The 12,101-nt window shown below is 43.8% G+C and overlaps 1 protein-coding gene across 2 annotated transcripts in view; it reads right to left on the bottom strand.

Annotated features, from left to right (window-relative positions):
• Positions 1–305: 305 nt before the first annotated feature.
• ITPR2 (inositol 1,4,5-trisphosphate receptor type 2) overlaps positions 306–12,101 on the bottom strand; it is a 501,875-nt gene continuing 490,079 nt past the window's right edge. For both annotated transcript variants that reach the window (XM_046011092.1, XM_046011093.1), the window contains exons 56-57: positions 3,721–3,882; positions 306–3,022 (exon numbers count right to left, since the gene is read on the bottom strand). In XM_046011092.1, coding sequence (XP_045867048.1) covers positions 2,936–3,022; positions 3,721–3,882 — 249 coding nt within the window. In that variant the 3' untranslated portion in view covers positions 306–2,935. The remainder of the gene's footprint in view (positions 3,023–3,720; positions 3,883–12,101) is intronic.

Below are 12,101 nucleotides of genomic sequence, written 5' to 3'. Positions count from 1 at the left end.
AACATCTTCCTGATATAATCAATAACCCACTAGAAACCATATCTTCATCATCAACAGAAAAATTTCAGTAAGCAAGAAAATAAGCTCTTTCTCAATGAACTTTCTCAAGGGGTTGAGAAAATAATTTTTACATGTATATAATTTATTTATTAATATGATACTCTTATCTGATACAAAAACTCTCTCATCTCAAATGATACTATAAATTAGGAAACATACTTCTGTTAAACTCTTGGGCCTCAGAATGTAGCATGCAGGGGAATAAAATCTTTTTGAAATTAAAAATTATAGGCAGCAGAAACTGATGCTTTTAAACTGATACACATTTTAATAACTAAGGAGTAAGACATTTCCCTTAACATCAAAATCAAAGATTACTGTACTCATTTTAATATCACTATATAAATATAAAAATGTTAACCAACACTTGCCTAGGTCAAATATTCCAGTTGCATTAACAAACATATACATAACAAGTATGAACTTATATCAAATGTCAAATTTCCCCATCATTTTCTTCTCGTGACATCATGACTTTAAGAGCCTGGAAAGTGCCTTTTTTGCTTTTTTGTTTTGTTTTGTTTATTTTGCTCTGTAATCTCTAAGTATCGAGGCAGGAAAAAAAAACACAACTGAGAAATACTTCTGTTTTGAACAAGTAAGAGGTCAGTTGCAATCTCTTTCGGGTACTTCCCATTCGAGAAAATATGTTGTAAAATGGCGAGCTGCGCCTGACAATGGGTGGAGAGGTTAGGTCATTTGTTGATAGCAGTTGTATACCCAATGGCTTATTCACTATAAAAAAGAACTAGTATGGTCCCAGGAAAGAATAGATAGTTTATCAAGTGAAAAGCAGGTCGCTCTCCTCTGGACAAATTAAACTCTTCTCTTAATGTTCAGACATCAAAAATATCTTGTTTCATGTTAAAACAGAGATGGGTTCCTACCCTGGAATCGGGTGAATCTTTACCAATTTCCTCTTCTCCCCATCTGCAAACTCTCTGTTTAAAATTAAAATACATTAAAGTGTATTTTAATCTAATACTGTTATAACAACAATGGTCTTGGATTAAAACAATGACTGCCTTGGTTGACTTTGGTTTGCTGAAGCTGTTAAAAAAAAAATCAAGTATGTAATATCGTTCGAAGTTTTAATAAAGAATTAAGGGTCACTGAGCCACAGTGAAATTTCTCATACATTTTTCGAATGCCTACTAGGTTCAAAGTTTTGTGCTGCAGTCAGATATATAACTCAGTTTCTTAGTATTTTGGGATCATGGCTCTTTGGTGACTGGTAAGGAAAAACACTATGGTGTCACAGTAAAGAATTCTTAATGTGGGGGAAGTACAGGGGTAGAGGGGCGGGAGGTGGGAGGTACCAGTAGAATCAGTTAAGTAACTGTTGTTCTGGGTTTCCACCATTCATTCCAAGTCTACATTTCAACATTGTGGAAGGATTGGTTCAGGAATCCATTTTTAATCTACTCAGACCATGATTCAAGAATTTTAAGAGCCAATAGTTTTAAACTAAATGACAGAAATCCAAAAAGCTTTAAAAATGGTCATAGGAAACCCTACCCAGACCTTAAATCTTGCCAGTAATAACTTGAGAGTTTTAAGACTCTGGAGGTAATTGTTTGTTCCTTGGGAGACAGGGGCCAGAGGTCAATTTGCAAAGCATCTCCCAGACTTTGGGGTCAGGGGCCTTGTCCCCTCACCATGCATCCATTCTTCCATTACCCGTATTTTGCTTTAACATCCTAAATGTTTAGTGTCTATGAATATTATGAGCACGGCAGGTTATTTTCCCCCTCCACAAATCCTGGTTGCATAATTTAACATAAAAACAATTTGAGGAAGAGATGATTATCTCTCTACATTCTGAAAAGCTCTTACGGATACAGTTTAAAATCCACAATTGAAATGCTGCATTTTCTTGAGTATTCAATAAATCTCTTGGACCGCCCCCCCACCCCAACTGCAGAGATAGGATAAATAAAACCACTCAGTTCCTTAAGCACAGCAAACATGAATCAAATAGCTTTTGCTCCATATTTATAAAAGGCAATGTGACTATCATATGTTTCTCAATATTCCCTGTTACCTTTAAGCATTTCCATTTATTATTCTCAATACATTTTAATAGCATACATATGTTCACAAAAAAAAAAAATTCTTCCCGGGGGCTTACCGTCAGCCTTTTCTTCCCCAAATCTTTTAAAATCTTCCCCTCTACATGACTTAAAACATGTTTTGAACGGGTTATCTGAAAGTCCCCTTTTGTGCTCCGCAGTGACAGAGCCCCTCAGCACCCGGGAGAAAGCAATCACATTCCAGTTGTGCTGTCAGTGTGAGGGGCATGAGCTCCAAAGAGCTGGAAATCCATTGTGTTGCACGTTACAAATAAGAAAATTGCCCTGTGACAGCTATAGTTTGGAAGCATTAACATTTTTCTTTGCAACTCTAATTTTTAATCTCTACTGTTATTTTCCTTAGGAAAACTTAGCCCCCATATGAATTCTTGTATCACTAACCTATTTGCCATAATTAAGAGAAATAAATCCCAACCGACCACGACAAAGGTCCCATCAGCATTTAAGACTGACTCTTACTGATTTAGCCAAAGGTTGTCTGTCCCTACCACACCCCCGTGCACCCTGCCTCCCCTTACCCCTCCTCCCATTTTCAAGCAAGCTACTTCACATTACATTAAGAATGCGTGATGTGCGCTTTCTAGCTTTTTAAGTTTGGTCTTCTCAACCATGAAAACACAGTTATAAATTGTTCTCAGAGCTAAACCACTCAACATCTTGGCACTTGGTTGTTTTTAACTTTCAACAATAGGCACTGTTCACTCCCCTCCGTCTCAGTTCTTTATTCAGTGATCAGGCAGGACACTGATGAAAGGCTAGTCACGGCTTCCCCCACCATGGTCTCAGTGTGATGGCATGTGATGGTTCACATGGGGTGTGTTTGATCCGAGAAAGCCCAGTCTCTGCTTATTCTTCCTTTGTTCTGTCATCTGGAGGGAAAGAGAGAGTGTGTTGAGCTCATTTTCTCACTTTTTCCACAGTGCTGGTGGGCTACGCAATGTGGGGTTAATATTTCCCAAGCACCTACAGTCTGTCTGGCATCCTCCAGAATATAGTTACCAAAAAAAAAAAAAAAAAAGGCGGGTGGATTTTTTTTTTTAAGTGAATTTCCACCGAGAGAGAGAGAGAGAGAGAAAGGCAAATCCCTCTCTCTGGTTTAAAAACAGGAACCATGGTTCTTTTCAAGCAGCTCTGACTTGTCAGATAATCATCACCATCATGGTAGTCATTTGAATAGTTATCACAGCTACTTTTGATAGTATTTTTACTACTGCTAATAATTTCACATGATGAAGGGGTTGACTATAGCATTGAAATGACAGGTCCGGATGACGATCTGCCTTTCCGATGAGTTTAGTAATTGCTAGGATGGCAGAAAATAAAATTTTCTATCAAAAAGTGCAAAGAGGCCCTTGTATTTTGGGCTTTCTCCCCCCATCCCCCCACTCCCATAGGTAGAGAAGAGTCACACTAGTGACCTGCGGAGATGTGGTTCTCATAGCACAGTGTCAGGGGTCCCTATTGGACTTTACAGCTCTCTGTGAGTAACAGTCCTGCTCCCAGGAGCCTCAGGTCTCCCCCGACTCACCCCACCCAGCGGCAGCTCCAGCTCCCCGAGCACACTGACCTGCTCTTTGAGCTCCGCCAGCTGTGCCGACAGCTGTTTGACCAAGCTCATGGTGGATTCCAACTTCTCCTGCAGGTTCCGAATCTCATTTTGCTCACCATCACCTTCATTGCTAACGAGGGACATGGCTCGCATCCGAGGAAACCAGTCTAAATTCTTCTCCTAGAAGCAAATACATGTTCAAGAGCAAGGGAGTAAGTATTGGAAGGGAGCCTGGAGTTCTGTAAAGAGGGGTCATAGGGGCTCATTAGTATTAAATGTTTAAATCAAAGTTTCTTAGTACTCAAAGCAAAGGGACTCTTTCTGGCTAGGCCCTGGGGTGGTCTGTGGGTGGGAATGAAGGGCAGGTTAGACTTTGGTTTTCGTGAGCTGGAGGAAGATTTTAAACATTGGAACAAACTTCCTGTGGGCTCCCAGGTAGGTCCCGGGTGCATCATTCAGCAGAGCACGCTGAACTCCAAGGAATCCAGTGAATCCTGGTGAATGAGGAGGTTGGGTCTGGAGGCTACAGAGAACAGATCCAAGTACGTGTGGGTACAGTAGAGGCATGAGTGACCCCCGACCCCCTCACCCCAGAAAAGAAAGGGGCAGCAGAATAGGAGGGTGGTAAAAGAAATGTTTCAGTTCCGTCCACCCATGCCAAACTAGTTCATCACCCACTTCCCCAAGACAGGCTCTGGGCTCTGCTCAGGCAAGAGGGAAGTGGGAGGGCATGGCCCTAGGTTACTCTGTCTGCTCCCTTTGGAAATATTTTATTACAGTGAGGATGAGGTTTCAGAGTTAGACTTCCCCAGAGGGCAATAGCTGGTACCACTTCTGTTTTTCTAGGCAGACTGGGTGTAGGGGTGTGTGTGTGTGTGTGTGTGTGTGTGTGTGTGTGTGTGTGTGTGTTGCTCTCCATTGTTGGAGAAACAAGGAGCTCACCCGATACCCGGTTCTCTTGAAAACTCTGATTGCTTAACATCATAGAAGCACCCTGCATTACTTACAGTCCACTTTTCAACCCTCAAAAGAGCTTACAAGGTAAATCGTATTTCCCCCATTTTACAGATGAGACAATGAGCCACCCCAACAGTTTAAACACCCATTTGACAAGCGAGGGAATGGCAGAGCTAGGATATGAAGCCAGGTGAACCTTTCCCTTACCGGCTGGGGATGTCAGCCTGCATCGCTATTTACCCCCCTATTTCTCTAGGTCACCTTTCCCCAACATCTCTAGCGTGATCTCCCCGCTTAAGATTCCTCCCACTTCAGGGGCTCCTGGGTGGCTCAGTCATCATTAAGTGGTGCCTTTGGCTTGGGTCATGATCCCAGGGTCCTGGGATTGAGCCCCGCATCTGGCTCCCTGCTTGGTGGGAAGCCTGCTTCTCCTCTCCCTCTCTCCCTGCTTGTGTTCCCTCTCTTATTGTCTCTCTCTGTCAAATAAATAAATAACACCCTAAAAAAAAATTCCTCCCACTTCAGAAAATCCCACTGACTGTGGTGGTTGCCATGACTTCTGCCTCACCAGTCACTAGAATGAGGGCCCATGAGTACTTACTTTCCTCCCCTGAGGTCGGACCTATCTCTGTCCTTCTTTCTCAATCTTGTCCAGCCATGGGGCTATTGTCGGTGCACTGCAGTTACTGTCACCGCTCAGAAAACAACAAGTTCTTTATGGTTCCCTACCCCCAATGCAATAAAAAGGGCAGATAAAGAATTAAAGAGGAAACATATTAAAGAATTTGAAACTGCACTTAAAGAGCTGTGGCTAATTAGTATTTCAAAGGAGGATGGTAACTTAATTTGAAGTGCAGAGTGACAGCCAAATTCATTCATTCAATCTCCCCTTCAGCATCTTTGGCCTGGTGTTTAGAGGTGAAAATCAGATAAGGTATCTGCTCCAAGGGGCTTGTGGCTTAGGGCAGCCTTCTACGAAAGGTGGACTGTGCACTGTGTATATCAAAATCCTCAGGGATTGCTTGTTAAAACTGCAGATTTCAATCCCACTCCCTCTTTCCAAACCAGAACGTCTTTGGCGAAGTTCATGATTCCTCCCTGCACTCCAGTTTCGGAACTCTGGTCTACACAGATGAAAGGGATACATGTTAACGGCTGGAGTAGTGGCAGGGTAGGGAGATGGACTGAAGTGGAAAGATCTGGAAGAGCTGTTGGGGCGAGTGGGAGGCGGAAGCCAATTAAGGATCCATGAAACACTTCTAGGGTAGGATGGTGGCCCAGCAAAGTGGGAAACCACGTCCTGTCATAATGCCCACAAAAACCATGATTTCCCAACAGTCAGGTTAATGTGCAGGTGAGGCAGAGAGCTGGACTGATGAAGGATGGTGTCAGAAAGACAAGGTGTGGGGAAGCTAGGACTGTCTGCAGAGTGCTGGCCGGAGTGGGGGACGCTAACACGCTAACATGTGGCCTGGAAAGCGGGATGGAGAATCAACTTGGGCTCCCAGCTCTACAGGCACTTAATCCTTTCAACAGCTCACTTAACTCGGTTCTCTTATCTGTCTAGTATCTGTATTCTTTACAGTTTTATCGATGGTTGGAGCTTTACAAATGAAGAAACGAAGGCTAGCATGTGGTTTAGCTGGGACCCCAACCCAGACCCGTCTGCATCAAGGTCTCTTGCAAGGCAAGACGGAAGACTATGGACAGAAAGTGGAATGAAAAAATCGAAGATTCTGAAGGTAGAACAACTTCAGGAAGCGAAGATTTTAGGGCGAAAGTGCCTTCAATCTGCTAAAGTATCAGGGAATTGGGGGAGTTAATATTTAGTGGGTTTGGAGTTTCCATTGGGGAAGATGCAATCTCTGGAACGGGTGGTAGTAACGGTAATGTGACTGTATTTAATCCCGAACAATGGTACACTTAAAAATGGCAAATTTTATGTTCACTGAATTTGCAGGGGCTAATTGTGCACAAAGTCCCTGAGGTCTTCCTGAAGGACATCTGTGGATGTGGTGGATAAGGAGGCTGTGGGTGGCCAAGGGCCAAAATCTGTGCTGGAATGTACAGGAGTGAGCAGGAGGTATCAGAGGGGAACTGATGGGAAAGGGTTGAAAATGGCATTTTCACGTGCGGGTGAAGGTGTGATGAGTCCTTAGTGCAGAGCAACCCAGTCAGCAGGGCCCTCAGTTTGGAAGGGCTAGGGAAATAGGCAGCTGCCAGCAAGTGGGCTGAATGACTAGGGATGGTCCTGGGAGAGCTAGGAAGGCAATATTCTGGGGTAGGAGAGGTGGTTTGTACCAGGATAGGGATTCTAGGGGGCGCTGATGGACCAGAAGGGTTGGAGAGCTTCCAACAGCTGGGTCTGGAGTAAGCAGGTGCTAATGCACATGGTGATACCCAGGGTCAGGATGGTGAGATCATCAACTTTCCGAAAGTCTCCAAAAGAAACAGAAGGAAACCACTGCACCGATGATTAGCCAACGACATCACTACTTCAAAGAGAACATGTGTGAGACCCTGTGAAACCAAATTTGAAGAAATCTTATCATGGGTGTCCCAGGGTCGGGACTCTCCCTACACACTCACCCTTCATTTATCCCTGTGTTCATCTGTTCATTTACTCTTTCTTTCTGGGTTTACAGCATCTGTACTGGGCTCCAGGAGAACAATAGCCAGCAAACCCCAGCATAGTTCCAGACTAGGTGGAGGGTAAGATTTTTGCCAACGGCTGGTGAAAAGCAAGAACGAGCCTGGCCTTGTGGGCTCTACGGTCCTTTCTCGTAGTCCCCCAAAGCTGTTCTTGTTTCTAATCCCGTTTTAGTTTTCCTCACCTTTCTTTTGCCACTTTTATCTTTCTCTGTTTCTGCCTGTTTGCCTGTTTCAGTCTCTTCTCTCCCACATTTGTGCTTTTGTTTTATTCTGCCTTCCCCTCTACATCAAAAGACCATAATCTGAAACCTACATACCATGTGTAATTAAGACTTCTTTTCAGTATTGAGTGTTCTGTAGATTCTTTCCTTAATTTTTAAGGAACTTGACATAAATGTTTTACATCTCTCACTAAAATGGAAAAAAAAAAAAAAAAACCAAACCCAACCTAAATTGCTCTCTGTCCTCTTTCTTACAAGTAAAGCCAGTCTTTTAAAAATAATGTTCACAACTGATGTTTCTTCAAATGAGTGCAGGAAGTACATTTTTTTTCCACCAAAATTAACTCAAATGCAATAGTGTTCTCAGAATAAATGCTGATATACTTTTCATCAATAGTGGCCCCCAATTAAATACCCCAAGGTTCCTCTTTCTGCTTTTATGGCACAAAGGAGTGGCTTCCACGGAAGGCTCAGACTGAGCAGGAGAGACCTTGGATTTTTGTCTAAGCCAGAACCGCAAGATGGACGTACAGAACAGGACCCCACTTCCTTACCCTATTGATGTGTAGGGTGACTGCCATCTCACAAAGCAGATTGATTTGATCTGTTACTTCCCAGTTACTCATATAGGCTATGTACATCTTGTGATCACGCACATGACAGCAGATTCCCATGTCGACTTCTGTTAGTCAATATGAAATCATTTCCTTCTTCCACCAGGAATGAAAATATTTGACCACAGGGTAGCATAAACTCAGAGAAGTTCAAGATTAACTGCAAGGCTCTTAGGTTACAGTGTAAGAACCTAGTAAATCGATGAGTAGAAATTCAGAGCTTCTCGAAGGTTCTAAAATGCAAAGCTCAGAGATAAACCAGTTAGGGTTCTGAGAAAGGACTCCCAGAGCGAGCTGACCGTCACCCTCTAGCTATCCCTAGATTCTAAAAATAATGTATCTTTCTAGATAACCTGAAATGAAAAAAAAATCTTTCAAATAGTACGTTCAATCGTCAGATCAATTTGACTTACTTTTGTAGTTATTCAATAAAATGGTTAGGGGATCAGTTGTCCCTCAAGGTTAGCTGTGCTGTTTTCATGTTTAATTCTTCAGCATGATACCCCATTTGTGTCAAAGGGGCAATGTGGTCTGATGGAAAGATCATGGACCTAGGGGGCAGAACACCTGGGTTCTGGTTTTAGAGCAACCGAAAACTAGCTACACGATTTAAGGGGATGGAGGAGCCTGGCTCTCTGAGTCCCAGTTTCCTCATCTGTAAGACCGGAATGTGACCCCAGGTGGTCTCTATGTCTCCTTCAGCTCATCCTTCTGTGAGCCCCGAATTCAAGGCAAGCTCCACAAATCACATTGCTGAGACAAGCCTTTAGCTCCCCGAGGGAGCCAACAGAAACCGTGTTGAGGCTAGATATGACCCTTGAAACCACATAAGCCAAGTTCAGCCTGTTACAAATGCCCAGCCTGAAACCTAGAAAGTTTAGATTTCCTGGAGGTCTTAAGTACAGTGGCAGATGTCCCTGCACTTGATTTCCACCTCTGGATAAGTTCATCCACATTACACAATGGAACAGTTTTTATGGAAACTATCCCTGATGATGCATCACTGGCCATGGGCTCAAGAACATGTAGGATTATAAGGATTTCTCCCCACATCAGAGCGAGACTAAGAAGTAATGGAATGTATTTCCCTGATGGCTAGTGACATTGCAGTTTCTCATGTGTGTGTCTGCCACTTGTATGTCTGTTAACCACTTGTATGTTTGCAGAAGTGTCTGTTCATGTCTTCTGCCCATTTCGTGACTGGATTATTTGTTCTGTGGATGTTGAGTTTGATAAGTTCTTTATAGATCTCAGATACCAGCCCTTTATCTGACCACTACACCAAAAACTAATGTGCACTATATGTTAGCTAACTGATCATAATGAAAAAAAAAAAAAAAAAAAGAAGAAGAAGAAGTAATGGGATGGATGAGCCAAGCTTTGGTGAAGGCTCTACTAGGTACGCATTAGAAGTTGTCTGTTTGTAAGCTAAAGAGGAAATAAGGTCTGTATTCTTAATCATAGTAATTGATCCCAGCTGTTGGCTGCCTAGCAAGTGTCAGGCACTTTAGTCATGCTCTGGCAAAAGTGCACAACAATTCCACAAGGTAGAGACTATTACCATCCCCATTTTATAGATGAGAACACTGAGGCAGGAAAAGGATTTGTTTCTTGCCCAAGGTCACACAGGTGTTATAAGTGGCTGGGCCAGCCCCTGGCCTCCCCCCTGTGCAACTGGAAATCTTGTGCTCCTTTCACTGCACTGGACTACTTCTCCACAACTAATGGAGGGGTCATTGCTTAGCTTATTGAAAACAAGAAACACGAAGCCTCTAGGCAGTCTCTCAGATCCACAGGCAGACACTGATGAAAATGTATCAACACTTGACATTCACGGCAATTTTGCAGAGTGCTCTAAAGTATTGCTAATGGGGCTACACACTAAACATACCATGTATTGTATTGTCATGGAATGCCAATAAACCATTTAATATAGACTTTCACCTCTGTTTCCACTCTCCCTGACTATGCTTAGAATGTGCTGCCACAAGACCATGTTTGCTAAGGTCTTGGTTACCATCTCTCTTCTAAGCCTTCTGTTTATACTGCATTTTCCAATCTGAAATCATTTACAAACCCTCCTAGGCTGACAAATATAACCATTTCCCCAAAGCCTCAGTATGACCCGCTGCATTCCTCTTTGTCTTCTGGTTTGAAGACGTCAGCAGAAATGGCTCTCCGAAGGAACACTAGCAATGCAAATACTACCTACTTACTGTCAGGTCCCTGAGGGGAAGCACCATTGCTCCTTTCTGGGAAATTCAGACCCACACAAATAACCTGGAACAAGGATTCTTTGTGAAGTAAAGGAATCACTTTGGCTAGGGGGGGAATGCTTCATGTATCCCAACCCCGTCTCTGCTCAATGGAGTAGAGACATGGGGGTCTTCCCACCGTCTCACCAATATGGTGACCTCAATGGCAGGTTAGGCATGATCTCAAAAACTTAAGGGACACCCATAACACTGGCATCTGGGTTTCTAGCCTTGTTGCCTTAAACACCACACCTGCATCTGACAAGTATTGCTAATGTGGGCAGCAAAAGGCTGGTTCTCATGGGGGTTCAGATGCAGACCCTGGGTTCATTCATGAGGAGGGAAGGATGAGCTGGAAAATACACACTTGTCTGACAAACTTTAGGGACTGGAGGGGACAGAAAGGATCTAGCTGTGTCCTTTGAAATTAAAACACTATTCCGGGATTGACAAATAAATGAAAAACTCGGTAACTCATTCTATGTGTTAAAAAAAATGACATGTTACAGAACTGGAAGATTCCTTTGCCAGCCTTATTAACTGTATATTCCTTCTGTATCTCTCTGTTTATTCTGGATTCATATCTCCCTGTATCTTTCTTCTGCAACTGGCGAGTTCCCACAAATGCAGTAGAGTACCAAATTTGTGTGGTTTGAACAATTTGAAATGTGGTAGTTATCCAAAGCAAATCTGTATCGAATGATTTTTGTAAAACAAAATCCCTTTAGAGTGGCATTGTCAGACCCTGAAATATTTTAAAAATCTAAATGCTCAGAGATCAAGTCTGCATTATGTAGGCGAAAGTGGTTTGAACATTTCAAATCACTACACAAAGTATCCTTGGACTGCTGATGCGGGAGGTATAGAGGTTGGGGCCCCTACCTTTTAGCTGTGGAAGGCACTAACCCAATGCTCTGTGACAATACCACTGGTGTCCCTGCTCCGCTGCTATCTGGCCCCACTCCACAGCACCGCCTCCAGCGAGTGGACAGGAAAGGGGCTGCTGGCCTGGGAGCTTGACAGGAAGTAGTCATTGCTCCAGAAGGCAGAGAGAGAAATAGGTCCCATTTAAGAGCCCTGTATGGTTATGAAACAATGTAACAAAGTCCTTTATCTCAGCACGGCTGCAGGTTTGGAATCAAAAGGCAACTTTGGAGAGACTGGAAGCTCGTTCAATCCCACAACCCCCTCTTTCCTCTGCAGCACAGCCAAGGTGGGAGCGGGCATGACCCATGGCCCATGCACGGTGCGCAGCAGAACAGGGATGTTCACTGCCCTGCAGCCCCAAGGCTCGAGGGTCGGCAGAGGTGGAGGCATAGAGGCTCCCTTCTCTGTGGCTTCCTCAGCTTAGTGAGCCAGAGTGAAGCAAGTGAGTGTGGGCCTCCTCAGGTGAAAAAGGGGTCAAAACAGTTGGAACAAACTTTTGCAGAACTGTCTTAGAGGGTTAGGTTCTGGAGTTTCGGAGACTCATGGGTCAAGATTCCTGCCCTCCGACATTCCCAAACTGCAGGGGGAGGTAGGAAGTAGTGATGGTAGCTGGTAAGGAGGGCTGAGGCACTTAGGCACGAGGCCGACCAGAGACTCCCTATGGAGGGTGGGCAGCCTGCCAGCTGGTAGGCCTTGGCTGTCTAGGACGTTGAAAACTGGGCTCTCCAAAGCCTGCCCACACCAGATAACCTGAAAATGCACTCGTGTTGGCT

This window comes from Meles meles, chromosome 7 (assembly GCF_922984935.1).
Source record: "Meles meles chromosome 7, mMelMel3.1 paternal haplotype, whole genome shotgun sequence".
Taxonomy (NCBI): Eukaryota; Metazoa; Chordata; class Mammalia; order Carnivora; family Mustelidae; genus Meles; species Meles meles.
The sequence above is the reverse complement of the archived record's forward strand: the minus strand, read 5'-3'. Positions and strand labels throughout refer to the sequence as shown.